General features: G+C 47.3%; 1 protein-coding gene across 1 annotated transcript in view; it reads left to right on the forward strand.

Moving 5' to 3' along the window:
• The first annotated feature begins 380 nt into the window (after nt 1-380).
• PRKCI (protein kinase C iota) overlaps nt 381-20566 on the forward strand; it is a 57936-nt gene continuing 37750 nt past the window's right edge. The window contains exons 1-2 of the mRNA XM_074298176.1: nt 381-1048; nt 14287-14408. Of these exons, the coding sequence (XP_074154277.1) occupies nt 396-1048; nt 14287-14408 (775 nt within the window). The 5' untranslated portion in view covers nt 381-395. The remainder of the gene's footprint in view (nt 1049-14286; nt 14409-20566) is intronic.

A 20566-nucleotide genomic window follows, 5' to 3' on the forward strand; every position in this document is an offset into this window, starting at 1 on the left:
TGACTCAGGGCGCTCCCCTCCCTCCACGAAGGAATGAACCGCAGCCCAGAGCGCTGGTATGCAGCAGCTTCTCTAGTCTGGGGCCGAGGGAGGGGCTGCGTGGGGCCGAGCCTGCGTGGGGCTGAGTCTGCCTTGGGCAAGGGGGAGGGACGAGGTCTGGAGCTGGGTCAATTAAGCCCCGACGCCCCAAGTCCTTCATTCCCCACGAAGACAGGGAGAAGAAAGCAACTTCCCGCAGCCTGCACGTGGAACCCCCGGAAAACCCTAATTCCCAGAATCCCTCGACAAGAGAACTCCAAGTCCCAGAATCCCGTTCGGAAACTCCAACCCTGGCGGGCGCTTTGATTCCTTCAGATTGCTGCGGCTTTTGGCCCCCACCCCCACCTCCTCCCGGGATGAGCTGGACGGAACCATCGGAGCCGGACGAGGTAACTTGTTACCTCTGGGCTCTGCCGCCACCGCTTTCTCGCGGTTTCGGGGGGAGGATGTGTGACAGGATGTGGATGCAAGGATGTACTGTCTCTCCAGTCTGGGACTGCCGCGAGGTTGCCTCTCCCGAATGGCGGGGAGGTCTGGCTCTCTCGTGGATCCCCCCTCCGTGTGGTAGTGGTCCAGCCCAGAGGAGGCCCTTCTCGGCGGGGGCCGGAATGGTGGCTCGGGCGGCCCCGCCCCGCCCCGCCCCGCCTGGGAATGTGGACGTTTGGAGGGAGCGCGGTAGGCGGGCCGGAGGGAGGCGCCGAAGCGCCGGGGCCACGGCGGAGGAGGCGGAGGCGAAGGAGGCCGGCGGCGGCGGCGGCGGCGGGAGCGCCCGGAACCACGGCTGCGGCAGCGGCGGGGCAGCGGCGGCGGCGGCGGCGGCGTTGCTCAGCCAGGGTCCCCGCGGCGCGGCCGCTCCGACGCGGGGCGGCGGGGAGATGCCCACGCAGCGGGACAGCAGCAGCATGTCCCACCCGGGCCCGGGCGGCGGCGGCGGGGGCGGAGGCGGCGGGGGCGGCGGCGGCAGCGGGGACCACGCGCACCAGGTCCGGGTGAAAGCCTACTACAAAGGGTGAGTGAACGCGGGGCCCGCGCGGGCATCCGGGGAGCGGAAGCGCTCGGTGGGCAGCGGCCGCGGTGTCCTTGACTCTTTGGAGCCTGGCGTGGGGTTGGTAGCACGGGACGGGTCTGGCTGTGCCGGGAGCGCCCCCCGGGGAGGGGAAGCCCCCGGAGGGCAGGCGCTGCTAGTGCCGCCGTGCCCCCGGAGCCTGGCGTGGGGATTACGGCTCGGGACGGGTCTGGCTGTGCCCGGAGCGCCCCCCCCCCCGGGGAGGGGAAGCCCCCGAGGGCGGGCGCTGCCTTTGCCCTGTGTCCCCCTCCTGACAGGTCCGCTCAGGATGAATGAGGTCTGACTGTGCACTAGGAAGGTCGGGATGAGTGGAAGCTGCTGGAAGGCAGGGCTGGTTTCCTCCCGGAGCCCTCAGAGCTTGGAACTTTTGTCTGGACAGGGCGGATGAACACTTCTGGAATCTAGGGATTACTAAACATTTAGTAAACATCTTCTTTGTTACAGAAGAGACCGGCCCTGCCCTCCAGGAGCTTACGGTCTGAGGGGACCCCGGCAGAGCTCCCACAACTGCAGGCAGGACTGATGGGAGTCAGAAGGCGCTAGAGTTAAGGGGGGGCTCTGGGTCTCAGGAAGGCGGGAGATCACTTTTGTCACTCTCTCCGTAGCTCTGTCCGAGGGCGCAGTAGCTGCTGGACTAGTGTAGTCAGTCCCAAGGCCCCGCTGCCCATCTCCTGGTCCCGTCCTTTGTTTCTTCGAGGAACTTGCTGACTTTTGGCAGTCGTGGTCCCGAGAAGGGGTCTGGGTGTGAGGCCAGCAGGTGTATCCAGGGATTGTGTGACCCCCGTCCCCAGGTCATGTGACAGCCGGCCTCAGTTTCCTGCAGACGCCCCAGTGCTGGCGCGAGGCCCTCAGGGACGCTGTTTTTAAGCCTTTGCTTTCTCCTTGTCATCGCCCCCCTCGGGCCTCCATGTGGGCCCCGTGAATCCTTGAAGGGTGGGTCCCTAAGTCCCAGCAGACAAAGAGAAGCTTCCCGGGCCGTCTCCGGGGCTCCCCGAGCACTGCTGGGACCATCAGCCCCCTGGGCCGGCTCCGGGCTCCCCTCAGTCCCGGGACTGCAGAATATGGCTTTGCATGGGCAAGAACAGGCTTGGCTGTGCTTGGCCTGTGGCAGGAGTTTGGAGGAGGGCGCCGGCTGCGGGGCCAGGTCCCGAGGAACAATGGGAAACCAAGTTACGCAAGTGCCCTCTGCCCGAGGTCTGCGGGCATAAGTCATCCCTCTGGGGCTGCCGGACCGCGGGAGCTCCGGGACCCCCCATGTGGAAGGGGCTCCCGGTAATGTGGGACGAGAACCCTCCCGGTGAGAACAAAGCTCCCCTGCCTCCTGGCCGGGCCAGGCTTCCTCCCGTGGTCGCGCTGCCCCAGGCCGGCCCAGGAGAAGGAACTCGGCCAAGTTCTGGGTTAAGGGTGTTTCGTTCCGGGGACTTTTCCTCTCCCCGTCCTGGAGGCTTCCGGAACAGTTTTCCTCGGTGGCAGCTTTGTGAGGCCATGCCCTCCGTGGCCGCGAGACCAGCTTGGGCGCCCCGGGAAGCCCGGGGTTCCCCACACGCACACCTGTGAGCCCGAGCTGGCTGCTTGTCCGGGCAGAAGTAAGTGGCTTAAGCGTGCCCTGCCCGCATTCCTGCATGGATCAGTGGTTTGGTGAGGGCCCGGCCTGCCACCTCTCCCTGGCTTCAGCTTGAGCCCGGCCGGGTTAGGGTCGCTGGCTTTGTGATTTCTCGCCTAGAGTTGGGGTAATTTAGGGCCCACTAGTCACGTGTGTGCGGAGAAGGTGAAGTGCAGCAGGGGTTCAGTGTGGGGAGGGGGGGTCCTAATGGGCTGTTCTTCCTGAGGTGGTTCAGGGGGTTTTGAGGTTTACCTCAGCTGCGGCCCCCCAGCTGTGTGTACCTTCATCTAGATTGAAGCACTGATTTTAAAGTTTTTATTTAATAGCTGGAGCTCCCCAATCCCCGTGTTTTTTCCTTGGAGGCTTTTTTCCATTTTTTAAAGAAACCGAGGTAGCAACCCAGGAGATGGGGGTGTGATTGGCATTGGGAGCCCATATTTCTCTGGCCATCCAGTTCCTGGAGGGGACGGTCTCATTTGCTCAGGGAATCCCACAGTGCAGTTTCTGATAGGGAGTAATTATTAGTTGTGACTTCAGTTTTTTATGAGAAACCAACGCTTTCTTCCCCATTTAAAAATTGGTCAGCCAGGAATCCTAGCCTGCTCCAGCTCTGAGAGAGAGAGCCACCCAGGAAAACTGCCTCCCTTGATCTTTTCTCCCCTTCCTGCCCTGAAATCAAACCTAAGGAGGACTCCATTTTTATTAGCAATATTCTCAGCGGCGCTGGTGGTTGGACTACGGATTACAGTGAGTCACTGAAGGAGCTGGTGAATAAACAGGTTGGCTAACTAGGGCACCTTTGGCCTGATTTTCGTATTTTAAAAAATCCTCTTTCCCAGAAGAGAATGACCAGCCCCTTCCTCCTGCTCTTCATTCTGAGCCCGAGATCAATGGGCCAGCCTCCTTCCTCTCTCCAGCAGCATTTTTTGGTAACAGCTAGGATCATTTTGTAACTTCTTTTCCCCAGAATGAGAAGAATCCTCAAGTTCCTTTAAATTTGATCTTTGTGAAAATGGGCTGTCTCTAGATAAAGAAACTTAAACCGCACACTTAATTTGATTAGTTGTTCTAGTGTTTAGGTAGGAGATTGGCTTCTCCCCCACCCCACTGGGAGCTTTTCCTTGGATTTCCTTGGATCGTTATTTTGTTATTTCACAGAAATGGAATAAAAGTTCTGTTGGCTAAAGAGAGATTTAACATCACAGAAGCATTTTCTTGGGGAGCTCTGGTTTAGTGGGGCAGGGCTCATCGCTTAAATAAGGAACAAAATCGTCTACCTTGTAAAAGAGGCAGGGGGTGTGCAGAAATGGTTTCTGAGTGACACTTCTCAGAACTCTACTGAGCCATGATCATTGTGAAGATTTGGCCGTATGTACCAGCATGATAAAATTAGGAAACTGTTGAGTAACTGTTTGTATTTGAAGTTGACCTTGCGAGGAAATAAGTAGAATTTTTCTCATAGTTTACAAGTCTTGGCAGGACTCGAGTCTGCTGGTACATTTGCTTTCTGATTGCTCTAGAGATGACATTAGTGGGCAAGAGGCATGTGTCTGGGCTGTCACGGGCTTGTTTGGACCCTCTTCGGGGCCTCACTTCCCGTCTTTGTGCGGGTAGTTTCTTTGGACTTCAAGCCGCTGATGTCCAGCCTTTGTTTCTTCCCTCCTTACGCTCCTTGAGGCCTGTTCCACGTCAGGAGGGCATCTCAGCCGCTTGTATTTAGGTTAACCACCTTCTGGTATCCTTGACTCTCTTGGCTGAACTCTCTCTGTCCTTGGCAGTCCATTCTGATTAGCTGTGACTTGCCTCCCATCTCTCAAAATTATACTATATTACGTTTTACATATTTTGGAGGGCATGATCTTAGGGCTGGAAAGCTATGGTGACCCACGCAATGGACTCGGGAGAGAAGATGCCACTGGTGGATGGGCCTCCCTACAAGTTCCACGTGTTGGTGTCTCATCGCCTTCCCCTTGGGAATGGTGTCAGCTCCTCGAGGCTGGGGCTGGCTTGGCTCTGTGTCTCCAAGACCCGCTGCGGTGCCTGGGGCCCTCATGTGTTTGCAGAGTTGGTGCTGTTACAGAGACCGGGCTCAGCGCAGCGCCTGGCACAGAGCAAGGCTTCTAATCAGCTGCCCGCTGCAGCTCCGATCAAAACACCTGGGGAAGCGGCCCCAGTGGTCCTCGCCAGGCTCCCCTCACCAGGCTCCCAGGGCAGTGGCCCCAGCAGTTCTCGCCAGGCTCCCAGGGAAGCAGCCCCAGCAGTTCTCGCCAGGCTCCCCTCACCAGGCTCCCGGGGAAGCTGCCCCAGCGGCCCTCACCAGGCTCCCGGGGAAGCAGCCCCAGCGGTTCTCGCCAGGTTCCCCTTGCTAGGCTCCCAGGGAAGCAGCCCAAGCAGTCTTTGCCAGGCTCCCCTCACCAGGCTCCCGGGGCAGTGGTCCCAGTGGCCCTCGCCAGGCTCCCCTTGCCAGGCTCCCAGGGCAGTGGCCCCAGTGGTTCTCGCCAGGCTCCCAGGGCAGCCCTCACCAGAACCTATCTGTGTTTTCAGTCTGTTTCACCAACATGCGCTGTCATTCTCCCTTGTGTGTCTCAGCCGCAGCAGACCCTCTGTGAGGGCTCAGCCCCCATGGTTCTCATCTAAACTTTGTATCTCTTCCAGAAACTAACTCAGCGACAAAAGGGAAATGCTTAATAAGATGTTTATTGAATTGGATTTTTCCAAGCCTGTAATTACAAGAAGGGAGAAAGATTCCTCTCTAGGCAGGCACAGTGACAGCCAAGGAGTAGATGGGAAAAACAAACAACGTCAGGGGCAGAGAAAAAATAATAAGCTTCGTCATTAAATGACCCCATACTGACTTCTCTTCTCCCCACTGGCCCAGCTTGTCTCTCCCATCTTGATTTTTTTTAACCGTGGGGGTCTCAGGACCCCCAAGTCAGAGTTGGGGGTTTTGTCCAGTGGGATCTCTGCTTCTTGCCACCCCCCCCCCCCGTGGTGCATCCTGGATGTGGGCACCCCTGAATGAGTGGGGAGCCCTTGAGGCCTGCCTGACTCTTCTGGAGAGTAGGCTTCTGACTCTGCAGGCCGTGGCCCCTCCCTGCCTGACCAGGAGCCCCTCCAAGCTCTGGGGGAGTGGGAGACCTGGCTTCCTGCCTCTGCTGACAGAGCTCCTGCACAGCAGAGCCGATCGATCAGTGAACATGGATCCAGCACTTAGTGGCTCTGTGCCCTTCAGGGGTTCTGCCTTCTCATCTGACAGGCCCAGAACCAGTAAGGGCTCCCAGGGAGCTCAGGCCAGATGGAAGGTGACCCTCGGGGGCTGGCCTGCCATCGCCCTGCCTGGAGAAGTAACTGAGGGAAGGCCGCTCATTTCACAGATGAGAAAACTAAGCCCCTGCTGGCCCTTGGCAAGGCCCAGTTCTACTTCTCCTATCCTCCCAGGGCGGTTCAATCCCCCCTTTAATTCCAGGCCTTCCCTGCCATCATTGCCAGCGTGTGCCAAAAACTCTTTTCCTTTGCTAGCCCCAGAGCTCAGCTGGCCTGTCCAGGATTGATGATTCACGGATCTCCTCCTTACCTTGGGGTGGGGACCTGGCACCCCATGACCTGGAAAAACCACGGGGAATTTTTTATCTCTCCCCCAAACCCCCCTTTCACCAGGGAAGATGTCTTCTAGTTTTGCGGATTTCCTTCTCTTTTTTTTTTTCCTGGATATTATACAATGCTCTACATATGTCTTATGCATTTCCAAATTTCTAAACTTATTTTTTGTTGTCTGTCACCTGCATAAAATTTCCCCAAATTTCCTATTAATAATTTCTTATGCTGACATACAGCATGTGTGGAGGGCGATGGGACGATGGGGCAAGTTGCAATGTGGAAGGGATAATTGTAACAATTGCTTTGATACCAGGAATGGGAAATAGCTCTCACCCTATCCTCTCCTTTGCCCCTTGCTCCTGCATCTTTTTGAGGGACTTTGCGGTTTGATTGTTGATTGATAGATCAGTTGGCTGTTTGGATTGGGGGAGGGAAGGCAGGAGGTCGGCTTGTGTGGATTGGAATGGACTTGGTAGGGGACAAAGAATGCCAGTTTCTTTCTCTCCTCTCTTCCAGCCTGTGGTGTACACAGGGCATTGTTAGATCTGGGAGGAGACTGTTGAGTCTCCCAAGAAACTGGAGCCTTCTGGACCTTCTCTGGGGGATACAGAAATTGCCTTATGGAAGCGCTTCTTGGAAGGAATGGCGAGCCAATGATGGCGAGAGAGGAGCTTCCATTTTCTGTGTTTCTGACTTCAGGGAGACAGACTGGCTTCAGGGAATATTCCTCATTTAGGAGAGAAGTTAGATCATTTTCATGGAGTTCTTTTTTCAGAGAAGGAGCAGAAGGAGGAGGAGTACTTTAAGGTCAAGAATGTAGAACTTAAGCATGTTGGATAAAGGCTGGATGGGACAATCTTACATTCCTAGTGTTTAAGATGTTATTGAGATGCGTCATTTTAGGGAGCCTTAGGAATGAGCACAAATGTGGAAGGCCAGTAGTAGGCAGAAGCCTGCTGCTGCTGCTGAAAGGGGTGCTGGAAGTAGAAATCGGGGCTCCTGACTTTTTTTTTAAAACATTCCAATAACTGGACTTCATTGTTATTGCTTTCCACCGTTGATCCCAAGTTTTGAAAGAGACCCTGGTCTCCCTGAAAAGGGGTCTGAGCTCTAAAGAAAGGGAACCTAGACTGCCTTCTGGTACTCATTAAACCCTTAGTACTCTAACTGGGATCTAGTGATGGTGAAGTGTGTGTAAACACAGGCTTTCCAATTACTCAGGGAAATGTTGATCTAAAATCACCTGACATGATTTCGTTTCCAAGACTTAGGGAGCTCCTGTGGGGGAGAGACACACATACACTTAATGTGTGACGTTGTCCTCCTAACCCTGTGCAGATGGTGTCAGGGGCCTTCCTAACCTCCTCTTTCCCAGCAAATGCATTCCACCGCTTAGATGATTTTGGATGTTTCAGTGTGAACCAAAGCATTTATATTTACACGTAGCATTACCTAAGAATAATTTTAATAGCTCCCTCCTTTATGCTGTGAAAAAAAAAAAAAAGGAAACGGTTGATTCGTGCTCAGTAGTGCTTTCTGTTTTCTTGTAAATGAAAAACTTTAACAAATAAAAGATTTTTTTCTTTGCCATATGTTCTCTGTTGGGCTGTGGCTCCAGCTAATTTTAAGCCCATTGCTTTTTTGTTTAAATAGGCAAACTGTCTTATGCCCCTTAAAATGCTGCATTTGAGGACAAGAGTTTCTTTTTTTTTTCTCTTTCCTTTTACAGAATCAATTTCTTTGTATGTGAAAGGTGATTGGCAATAGTTTTTTCCATAAGTGGAAAGAAAAGTGAGGAGCTTTAGGACCTTTTAAAAAGGTGGATTACTTTGAGTTTGAGGAGTTCAGTAATATTTGATTTTTAAAAGAGTTTTTTCCTTGCAGTATTTCCCGGAAGGGGGACACATCCTCTCTTTGTTCAATATGTGTGTCTGGTAGAGCGGACGAGGCCATGGAATGATAGAGATAAAATTAAAACAATCACGAGTCACTAAGTGCTAATATTCTCTAATCTATCTTTCAATTTGTTTATATAAATTTTTTTTTTTAATTTGAGTTCCAAATTCTTTCACCTTCCTGCCTCTCTGCCACCTTTTGAGAAAGCAAGCAGGTCAAAATGATCGAATGGATACATGACCTAAATATAGGGAGATGACAAGAAAAATTTATGGATAGGTGAACAATTTATGAATAAAGAAGAAATAGAGAATATTTCATTAAATTAAAAATCTTTGTTCAAATAAATATAGGCATAATCAGAAGAAAAACAGAAAATTGAGGGGGGGAGAATTTTATAGAGCTTCCCAGATAAAGGGCTTATATCTGAACTATATAAAGAACTTTGTAAAGATCTACAAGAATATTAGTCATTCCTCCAGTGATAAATGGTCAAAGGGAATGAGCAGGCAGTTTTTGGATAAAGAAGTCAAGCCAATTTATAGTCATGAAAAAATGCTCAAAATCTGATTATTGATTAGAAAAATACAAATTAAAATAATCTTGAGGTATTTTACACCAATCATATTGGCTAAAATGATTGAAAGGGAAAGCTAGGGAAAAAGAGCTGATATGTTCCAAAATATTTATAGTAGCATATAAATGTGGTGGCAAAGAACTGGAAAGTGAAGAGATGCCCATCAATTGGGGAATGGCTGAACTGGTTATATATGATCTTGATTCTGTGCCTATGCTATAAGAACTGATAAGCCCAGTAAGCTTAGAAAAACATGGATAGACTGGCATGAAATAATGAAGAGCAAAATAAGCAGAACAAGAGAATTTGTACACAGTAACAACAATATTGTTTTAAGAATGACTTTGAGTAAGTCATTTTGACTATGATTAATACCTGTGTTAATTACAAAGAACATGAGAAGGAAGAAGCTATCAGCATCCAGGGAAAGAACTCACAAATAAAAGTATGTGTAGAATGATTTTGCAAAAAATACACATTTGTGTCTAGTGATAGGGACCTCTAGAGTAGGGGGAAAGGAGGGAAGAAAAAGAAAAGGAATTTACATGATAACTATTATATATTTATAAAGAATAGCAAGTTGTACACAATAGATTTGCAGCTTCTTGTTTAGTCATTTTTTCATTATGCTATATTGTTGAAGTGCTTATTTTATTTCATAAATTAAAAATAAAAAAGAAGGCAAGTAATATATGTTATATATGTGAACTTATAAAAAACATTTTATATTATTCATGTTGCAAGAAAAAAACAATAAAAAGCAAGAAACAAACTGAAAAAATTTTTCTTTAATCTGGCCTCAGCTTTATCAGTTCTGTCTTTCAAAGTAGGTAGCTTTTTTCATCGTAGGTCCTTTGGAAGTGACTTGAATCATTTTCTTTGTTCAGAGTAGCTAAGTCTTTCACAGTTCACCATCCTTAGAACATTGCTTTTACTGTGTACGATATTCTGCTGCGTCACTTTGCATAATTTATATAAATCTCAGTTGTTTTTTTTTTTTTTTTTTTTTTTGAAACTCTCATCATTTTTTATACCACAGCAATATTCTATCATGTGTTTACAACGACTTGTGTTTTTTTTTTTTTTTTTTAACTTGGTTTCCATTTCTTTGCTACAACAACAACAAAAAAAGTTATTGTTAATATTTTTGTCATAAGGGTCATTTCCTCTTTTCTTTGATCTCTTTGGGATACAGACCTAGGAGTGGTATTGCATATATACTTGCAAATTGTTCTCAAGAATGTTCACAGCTCCAACAGTAATGCATTAGTGTCCTCATTTTTCTCTGTTCTCTTCAGCACTTATCATTTTTCCTTGTGTGATGTTATTCAATCTGATAGAATTAAGGTGATTTATAGCATTTTTTTTCATGTGACTATTGATAGCTTTGACTTCTTCTTCTGAAAGCTATCTTGTTCATAGCCTTTGATCATCAGTTAGGGAATGGCTTTTGCTTCATAAATTGCTGCTTAATTTGGGAAATGAGGCCTTTATTGAGAGACTTATTGTAAACATTGTTCCTCAAGTTTCCTTTAATTTCCTTATCTGTAGATCTGATAGGTAAATATTCCTTGCTCCCCTAATTTATTTGTGATATTTCCCTTTATGTCTAAATCATGTACCCTTACAGCCAGGCGCGTACTTAGGATGGTGACATGATTTTGTAACAGCGTTTCTTATGATTTGCTGTTTAAACTCATTCAACAAATGATGTGCACCTACTATTCTGCCTTGGAGAGAGAATCAGGAAAAATTTCCCACAGAACGTGGTGCCTAAGGGAGAGAGGTGAAAAGGGGGTGAAAATGCAAGGTGTGGAGGGCAGGCCCTGGTGCTGGCTCATTTGCCTGGGCCTTAGCATAGAGCCTGCCATTGACTGACCTTAGTAGGGGCAGTGTTGGTGAGGGCCGTCCCTCCCCCCCCCCTATGACAATAGTCTTGAGGGATCCACCAAGGGCACCAGGAGAGATGTGAAAGCCAGTAGAAGCCCTGGAGTGTACCCAGAGGTGCTGTGATTGAGTGATGAGAAGGGGAAGGGATGGTCTGGGAGGGAGGGGGAAAGCAGGAGCCTATGGCTGGAAGCCCATGGGAGGCAAATGAGCCAGGAGGTCACCAAGCTTCTGCCTGGGCCCATTGGAGATTTTGGAAAGAGCAGGGGAGGGGGGAAGGCAGGCAGCCTCTGGACAGCAGACAGGAGCAGTGGGAAGGGACTGCATCCCCTTGAAAAGAAGAGGGAATGTTCTCAGTCGGGGCTGGGGATAAGGGAGAGAATCTGGAACTCACAAGTTTTTAAGTTTAATTTAAACAATTAAAAAATTGTTTGAACTATAACTGGGAAAAATATAAATTTTTTAAAAAGAAGAGAAAATGAGAGGTCTCGTTAAAAAAGGTGCACATGTAGAGAGGGAAAGGTGAGGCTCTTGGCTGAGTCAGCTGGGAGGGGACATTGAGGCCATTTGAGAGGCTGTCAGTGTTATACATTGAAGTCTAGAAGGCAGATATGAAGACTAAAACATTCTTTGAACAAGAATTGGTCATTTCCTCTGGCCACCCCCCCCCCCCATAGTAGCATGCTCTCCCTCCTCTCTGCCCCCTGCCTTCCCACTTCTTTCAGGTCCTGGCTGAGATGCTAACCTTCTGTAAGATGTCTTTCCCCTAACTTTTTTTTTTTTTTTTTTTCCCTCTGAGGCTGGGGTTAAGTGACTTGCCCAGGGTCACACAGCTAGGAAGTGTTAAGTGTCTTGAGACCAGATTTGAATTCAGGTCCTCCTGAATTTAGGGCTGGTGCTCTATCCACTGCTCCACCTAGCTGCCCCCTTTCCCCTAACTTTTAACACCAGGGCTTTCCCTTCAAGATAGCTCCAGTTGATAAACTGTAAATACATATAATTATAGATATAGTTACAGATAGAGATATAGATATAGTAACTAGATATAGTGCATGGCTTGTTTGTACAAGGCTATGTTTGCCTGTGGTCTTCTCAGAGCTGAAGGACACAGCTTTAGGACAGGAATTGTTTTCCTTTCTCATTGTATCCCCAGGGCTTAGCATCTTGACTGCCTTGTGAAAGCTGAGGGAGCGAATGCCCTTGGGACTGGTACTCAGCTGCTTTGGGCTATGGATCTGCTGATGAATTTGGAGTGAATCTCAAAGGAGACCCTGAAATCCTTGTAAAAAATCATGGCCTCCACTTTTCCCTGTGTTGCAGCTCTGCCAGAATGACCTCCCTCCTTCCCAGGGGCTCGTTACTGTGCCAGATGGTGACCACTAGCCAAAAGATGTTGGCAAGGAAGAGGGAGGGGGAGGAGAGCTCTTAGGCCAGAGCCAGGAGCCATGATGGGGTACACTGAAGCTATGGGGGGTTATGTGTTCTGAGGGGAGAGACTTAGGCGTGTTTGTAGGCAGTGGCAAAGGAACTCTAGGGAATGAAGAAATTGAACATGAAGGAAAGAGCCTGGAGCTGGGGCGAACCAGGGCTGCCAGGACCCTCTCCTCAGAAGCAAGACGGGAAGAGGCCAGAAGTGGGGGTGATAAAGAGGCTTTTGTTTTGGACTGGCGGGGAGGGCACAATGATGCAGCTCTGCTGAAGGTTGGGAGATGTTGTGAAGAAAGTTAATAGGCTGAGAATAAAAACCTCGTTACTCAGCGGTGCTCAGAAAACGAAAGGATGGAGAAAATGATGGAGCAGGAAGAGGGGAAGCTGTTCTGAGAAGAGGGGCACAGCCTGGCCTCCCCTGTCATATGTTCTGGTCTGGCTCAGCTGCTGCTTAGGAAGCACTTCACTCCCTTCTAGTTTAAAGCTCTTTTGCATAGATTAGTCTGCCTCCCTTCTTCCTCCCTTCTTTCCTTCCTTTCTTCTTTCTTCCTTCTTCCTTCCCCTTCCTTTCCTTCCCTTCCCTCCTTCCTATCTCTCTCTTACACTTTTTCATATATTTTCCTCCCAGGAAATGATTGTATTCTATTGTCGTTTGTCCATTACAGGCAGCAGGCCCTGGCTGCATTTCCTCCTTTTTGCTGTTGCTTATTACCACAAGAAGTGCTTCTAGAACTCTTTCAGTGTACCTAGGAACTTCCTGTCCTTGACCTCATTGGGGACATATGCCCCTCCATGAGATTGGATTTTCTCACATCCTTCTTCGTGTTTTCCAGAGTGGCTTGGCCAGGCGGCCCACAACTTTGTGTGTCCGGCAGCCTTTGTCGGAAGGCCCTTTCTGACCCAGTCTGGCCCCTTGGTCGGGAGGTGCCAGGAGTGTGTGTGGCCATCACCCCCTTCTTTCTTTCCCAGACTTGCCTTTCTCTCCTTCTTCCTCTGTGGTCCAGGGGCAGCTTTAGAGACCCCACGGCTGCCTTCCAGGGCTTCGGCTTATCGCAGGGTGCTGCTCCTCTCCTTTCTCGGTGCCCGTGTGGGTCATGCAAAGTGGGTGAAGTCGCCGAAGGGACCTGAGCGTCATCTCACTTTTTGTCAGATGAGGAGACTGAGCCTTCAAACAGTTTGCCCATGATTACATAGGTAGTAGCAGAAAGAACAGATTGGAAAATTTGCGGGATACATGAATGGAACTAGGATAAACTTCTGTAGTTGTCTGCATTTGGAATATTGTGATCAGCTTAGGGAAATGTCATTTGACGAGCTACACTGAGAAACTGGAGTGTGACTAAAAGAGGACATCTGGGATAGGAAGGGATCTGGGACCCTTGTCACCAGGAAGAATAGTTCAGGTTTCTGGGAAACTGAGAAACTAAGCACTAAGCGAGCTTAAGTGATATGGGAATCCACATGTTCTGCCTTCAGGTCTGTTGCTCTCTAAATTACCCAGACAGCCTCCCTCATAGAAGGCCCTGGATGGTTTAGCCTAGGAAGGAGGACGCCAAGCCACATAGGACATTGCTAACTGCCTTTGTGTGTTTGAATGGGTATGGTAATGAACAGGTTGTAAAGAGCTAGTAATCGGGAAGAAGTTATGGGAAGAAGGATTTTGCTTTGGACCCAGGAAGGATTTTCTGGCAATGAGAAGTTGTCCTGCATTGGGACTGCCTGCTTTTTGAAATACTGAGCTTCCTGTCATTAGACATTCAAGCACGAAGTGGAATGCTGTGTCTGATGGTGAACATTAACTCTTGATGGTGAACATTAACACATAACTCTTTAAAGCTTACAAAGTTCTTTGCACTTATGATAGGACTTGATCTTCTAGCAGGAAGGGATTATTATTTTTCCAATTTTACAGACAAAAAAACTGAGGCTGAGATCTATTAAGCTGTACAACGTATTGCCTCAAAAATTCCTGAATTGGGCAGAAGGTTGGACAAGAGCAGCCTTTCAAGTCTAAGGACCTAAATCTAAATTAACAATGATCACTATTATTGTAACTTAGAGTGCTTAATGTATCATGGGCTTGTTAGTAATATAAATTGTCTCTTAACTGGTTATTCGTTGACTGACCAGCACTTCAGTGTTCATTTGATTTTTTAATTGTTAAATTTAAAACATGTGTCTTTTTTCCCTCAGGGACATCATGATAACACACTTCGAACCATCTATTTCCTTTGAAGGACTTTGCAGTGAGGTTCGCGACATGTGTTCCTTTGATAACGAACAGCTCTTCACAATGAAATGGATAGATGAGGAAGGTGAGTGAAACAGTAATCATCAGCAAACATTTAGTAAGCACCGGCTGTGTGCCGGACACTGTGCCAAGTGCTGGGGATACAAAAAAAAGCAAAAGCCAATCCCCGTTCTCAAGGAGCCTCTCGTCCCTTGGGGAAGACAACACATAAGCTCTGTCCAGGCCAAATAGGATATAACAGTGGGAAGGCGCCGGAATTAAAAGGGACTGGGAAAGCTTCCTTGTAGAAGTGAGCTTTTAGCCGGGACCGGAAAGGAAGCCAAGGAGGTCAAGGGCCAGAGCAGAGGAGAGAGGGCATTTAGCTACAGCTTTATGGATCAACCTGGATGTCAGCCGATCGGAGAAAACACATTGAAGAGTGAGGGGTAAGATGGCAGGGTGGTGTTAGGAAAGGCTTGGGCTGCCATTGATTTCAGAGGCGAAGGAGAACTGACATGTCAGATGGACACTTTGGGAAAATCACGGAAGACTGAGTGGAGGGCAGTTGAAGGGAGAGTGTCCTGTGTCCTCAGAGCCCCGGCAGCCGCTGCAGTGGCCCAGGTGTGAGGTGATGGGGGCCTACCCGAGAAGGGGGCACAGTGGACATGTGTGCCATTGTGTGCTGCCTGGCAGCAGCTTGGATGTCGGGTCCAGGATGAGCTCTAGTTTGAGAACCATCTGTAGTAATAGGGAAGGTGGGAGGCAGGGAGGCTTTAAGAGGAAAGATAACAAGCTCAGTTTTGGCTGTGTTGAATTTAAGATACCTGCTGGACATCTGGTTTATAAAATGTCTGAAAGACGGCTGGAGGTGTGACAATAGGTCAGCAGAGAGGTTGTGGCAGGACAGTGGATCTGGGGTCATCAGCATCATTGTGGTCATTAAAGCCATGGGAGCCAATAAGATGATCACCAAGTGACTAGAAGAGAGGCAAAGAAGAGGGCCCAAGACCAAGCCCCATGGGAGAGACCTGGGGAAGGAGCCAGCAAAGGAGCCGTCAAGTGAGACGGTGGGCATGTCACTTGTAAATAATCCTTTTTGCTTTTCTCAGTAGTATTTTTTCCAAATACGTGTAAAGATTTCAACATTCATATATAAAAATATATATAAATGTTGAAATCTTTATATGCATTTGTATATGTATATATGTGTGTGTGTGTGTATATATATATTTTTTTTTTTTGCACATACAAGTGCTTTTATTTTATTATTTTTTTAATTAAAACTTTTTATTTTTAAAACATATGCATGGGTAATTTTTCAACATTGACCCTTGCAAAATCTTCTGTTCCAAAATTTCCTCTCCTTTCCCCCACCTCCTTCTCTAGATGGCAAGTAGTCCAATACATGTTAAATATTTAACATTCATTTTTGTAACCTTTTTAGTTTCAAATTTTTTTCTCCTTACCTCTGTTCTCTCCAAGACAGCAAGCAATTTAATATAGGCTGTACATATATAGTATTTTTAACACATTTCTGTATTTGTCATGTTGTGAAAAAAAAATCAGACCAAAAGGGGAAAAACCATGAGAAAGTAAAAGCAAACAAACAAAAAAAGATGAAAACACTATGCTTTGATTCAATTCAGTTTCCATAGTTCTCTTTCTGGATGAGTATGGTTTTTTCTACCCCAAGTCTGTTGGAATTGTCTTGAATCACTTCATTGCCGAGAAGAGCTAAGACCATCTTAGTTGTTGCTGTTGTTGTGTATAATGTTACTCTGTTCTCCTCACTTCACTCAGCATCAGTTCCTGTAAGTCTCGCCAGTCCTCTCTGAAATCACCTTGCTGATTGTTTCTTAGAGAACAATAATATTCCATAATATTCATAGACTATAAATTATTCAACCATTCTCGATCTGATGGGCATCCATCCAGTTTCTACCACCTTGTCCCTACAAAAAGGGCTGCCACAAACATTTTTGCACATGTGGCTCCTTTTCCCTTTTTTATAATATTTTTGGGATACAGGCCCAGTAGAAACACTGCTGGATCAAAGGGTATGCACAGTTTGATAACTTTTTGGGCATGGTTCCATTTTGCTCTCCAGAATAGTTGGATCTGTTCATAGTTCCACCAGCAATGTATCAGTGTCCCAGTTTCCCCACATCCCCTCCAACATTCATCATTATTTGTTCCTGTCATCTTAGCCAATCTGACAGGTGTAGTGGTATCTCAGAGTTGTCTTAATTTGCATTTCTGTGCTCAATAGTGATTTAGAGCATTTTTTTTTTTTTATAACTATAGATGGTGTTAATTTTGTCATCTGAAAATTGTCTGTTAGATCCTTTGACCATTTACCAGTACAATGGATAAAAAGGATGCTTTGGTATTGTTTGTGACTTATGCATGCACACATATAACAGAAATTTGATGCCTTTAATTCTTCCTCTGTCAATATTTCCCTTTTCAAAAAGTTTGACTTACATAGTAAACACAGTGTTTTGTATTTCCTTGCTCCCCCAAATGGGAGTGAAATTAACAGGTTTGATTTTGGGAGGCAAGTTAAGTCCTCTTCTGGCAGGGAGCTTGTTGTGGTGAGGAAGTGACCTTCAGCTTCTCCAGACTTACTGTCAGGACTGACCGAGCTGGAAAAGCTTTGGGTGTGGTCGCGTTGAAGCCCAGGCCAGTGCTGCTGAAGTTTGGGATGTTCCTCTCCTGACTGGTCACAGGGTGAGGCTTGAATGGCCTTAGCAAATGTCAGAGACCATGTAGTAACTTAGACAGAAGGCTTGGGGTCTGCAGAGCTGTAGTGATGGAGGATCTACTCCCAAAATTCAGTCTCCTGTCCTAGGGAGCGTGGAAGAAACCACTCTGGCAGGACTTTAGAAACTCCTCTGTCATTCCACTCAAAGTGGAAAGTAGGCCTAAGAAAATACACATGTGAATAGAGTATAATCTCATTTTCAAGACTATTCATTCAGCAAACATTTGTATACCAGTTATATGCCTGAAACAGATAGAGAGATAATAAGAATACTTTCCCTGCCCTCAGAGTTTAAGGTCAAGGGTCAGTGATGGAAGATGTAGATTAGTCCAAAAGAACAATCGGGGACCCACATAGGAGTCCCAGGGAGAATGCAGAGAGGGAGTGGGGGAGAGGCATATAGAGGTATATAGACTGCGAGGGAGGAAGGAGAGATTGACCAACAGAGAGGGAGGCTTAAGTGTCGTAAGAAAGTTCATGGAGGAGGCCACTGCAGGAATGGATGAGATTCCTTCCAGAGGGGTTAGGGACGGGGCCTGCAGGGGAGGCAGGAACCAAAAAGCTGAGGGGCCCGGAGTTAATGAGTTACCTTGTTCACTTTGCAGCAGTTAACATGGGTTCTTCATGCAAACAAATTTTCTGCACTGGCCGAGTCTCTCATCTAACAATCTTAATTTTGATAATTCCAAAATAAAATTCCATCTTAAAGAATCCCGTTATCTTTATCTCCATAGGATGAGGTCATTTTTGTAATTCTTGGGTGGTGAGAAGGCCCTTTCCCACACAGGCAGCCTTTATTATTATTACCACCGAGCTCTAAGCCATAGAGAGATGGAGCCAGATCCAAGCACGTGGCCACCTGGCAGCTCCTCTTCTGGCTGCTGCAGGAAGCTGGTGCCCAGCTGGCCTGTCCAGGAGAAATGCCAAACTCGGGGGCGCCGACTTCCCATCAGCCTCCGCTCTATTGTTCGTAGCCTGCACTGGACGTCGTCCTGGCAGGAAGCTTCCTTACTGAAGTTGATAGGCCTTCTTCCCGCCTTGCAGAGCCTCATTAGGGTGCACACAGGTCTGCCTGGCCAGGGCTCCAGCTGTCCTGGAGATCCAGCCCCTGCATCCTCCTCTCCTAGCTTGGTTGTTTTTTAAACCCAGCCCCTAGGGTCTCCAGGATGCATTTTTTTAGGGAAAAATTTTACCAGGGTCACAGATGGCCCTTGTGGGATTATCGGAGGACAAATGACCAATTTCTGGTTTTCCTAAAAATGCATCTTAAACATGTGTGTGAGGGGTAGTGTCTAGGCAGGGAATGGTCTCTGAGTATAACTGGGCCTGGGAAACAAATGCAGACTTTTGTAGTATTCATTAAACTATTTTAGACTGAAGGATTACGGAGTCTGTTTGTGTTGGCTTCTTTCTTTGATATTGTTACAACGATAATTTAAAATAACCCAAACTTTTTGCCGATTGAATAAAATAACCACTAAAGGGGGGGGGATGTGTTGACCTTTCACACTGTAATTCATTGTCACCATGCCCCTGCCCGATACAAGTAGAATTGTTACTCCACAAGATTATAGGTTTTTTGAATATGATTGAGCTGGTAGCTCTTACATTGTCTAGAAAATAGCTAATTTTGCTGTAGAATGATATTTTAGGTTTCCCCTTCATCCAGCCTTCCCCCGCTTGGCTTATGGCATCAGTGTGGTTTTCTTCCTGTTCTAAACTTGAAAGTGCCAGGCAGAGCTTAGGCCTCCAGGAAACACTTCATCATCACTGGGACTGGGGCCATCTTTGGTTTTTTTCTCTGTCTTTATGGTCTTTTATGAAGTTATTTAACAGTTTTTCCCAAGATGGAGTGGAGGCCCAACTCCTAATTAGAGTAGAAGAGAGAGCTATATTCGATTTCCCAGGCAGATCCGAAAAGCTATTATTAAGAAAAAACTAACCATCTAATTGTAAGATTTCATGTTAGAATAAACAAAGAGCTTAGCTGTACTTAATCTCTTAAAACATATTTAAAAACATCTGCCCTTTTTTTTTTATTTGAAACATGTTCCACAGATTTGTTTTGATATGCATGTGGAAAAACTGGTTTTCTTAATCTAAGCAAACAATTTAGAACAAAAATAGCTGATTTTCCCCCTTAAGTAAGCATGCTTGTAAAAGACTAGTTCTTGTTCCCCCCTCAAAAAAGTCTCTTAGGCCATGCACCCCTAATCCTGACTTGTAGTTATATAAGCACCATGATGTCACAGAATTGGGAGGGAAGCTTGAGGATGAACCGTAGTTCTACCCCTTATTTATGGAAGAAATAAATCGTGAGATCTGGAAGCATGAAGGGACTGGCCCACAGTCATCCAGAAGGAACAGAACTGGATGCAGAACTTGGCCTTCTGGTTTGAAATCCAGTCTGCTTGGCTGTGTCGGAGATGAATTCTCCTGATGCGGCCTAACCTAGTGAATAAACTTCAAAAATAGATGGCTAATCGGGAAACTATAAACCCTAGGTTTCAGAGATAAACAGTACATGAGAGAGATTTTAAAATATATTCTCTACAGATCTCCTGCTGTGTAACTGAGGAACATCTAAGAATATCTTCCAGCCAGCTCCTGTGGCTTTGGGCTGGGCTGCTGGTTTAAAGAGTAGTTTTGGATTTCTCCTTCCAGTTGGTGTCCAGCTCTTTGGAGAGCTCATTGTCCATTTTGTGTTTGGTTCCCAGAGAGTGATTAAAAGAAGGAAGTCCCAGACTGGTTTTTGAGCTGCTCATTAACCATGCCAGTGAAAGGTCTGCTCAGAGAGGAAGTGGAAGTGATAGATAAGAGTTTTATATCTATCTATCTATCTATCTATCTATCTATATATATATATGGTTTATATTTGTGTGTGCACAAGCATGTGTGTGTTGTACATATATATGTGTAATATATATTGTGTATAACATACAAAATATATAACACATATATATACATGATAGTTATAAGACAAACACATAAAATATGAATATGATCTCATTTGATCCTCACAGTACGGTGAGAGGTCCGTGCTATTATTATTTCTCATTTTCCAGATGAGGAGACTGAGGCATCCAGTTGGTCAGTGTCTGAGGTTCACCTGCTCCTGGCCAGCCTCTCCCCCACTCCAAAGGTTCAGTGGCTCCCCGCTGCTTCTAAGAGAGGGTGCCTGCTCCTCTCTGGAGGCTTGGGCTGGGGCTTCGGCCGTTCATGTCCCTCGCACGTGGCCAGGGTGTCCAGCAGACTTGGGGGCCGACCTCTGTTCCTGCCAAACTCTCCATCCCCCAGGAGTCCTTTCCTGCCCCAACTCCCAGCCTGTTCCTTTAACTCAGGCCCCAGTGAGGAGTGGACGCCTTCCTGAGAGAGGCCCCCCTTACATCAGCTTTTCTGTGGCTTGCTTCCTTCTCTACCCTGTCCCTGTAGAACGTGAGCCGGCCATGGAGAGCAGCGCCAAGGAGCCCCATAAATGC

The sequence above is a fragment of the Sminthopsis crassicaudata genome, chromosome 3 (assembly GCF_048593235.1).
Source record: "Sminthopsis crassicaudata isolate SCR6 chromosome 3, ASM4859323v1, whole genome shotgun sequence".
Classification (NCBI taxonomy): Eukaryota; Metazoa; Chordata; class Mammalia; order Dasyuromorphia; family Dasyuridae; genus Sminthopsis; species Sminthopsis crassicaudata.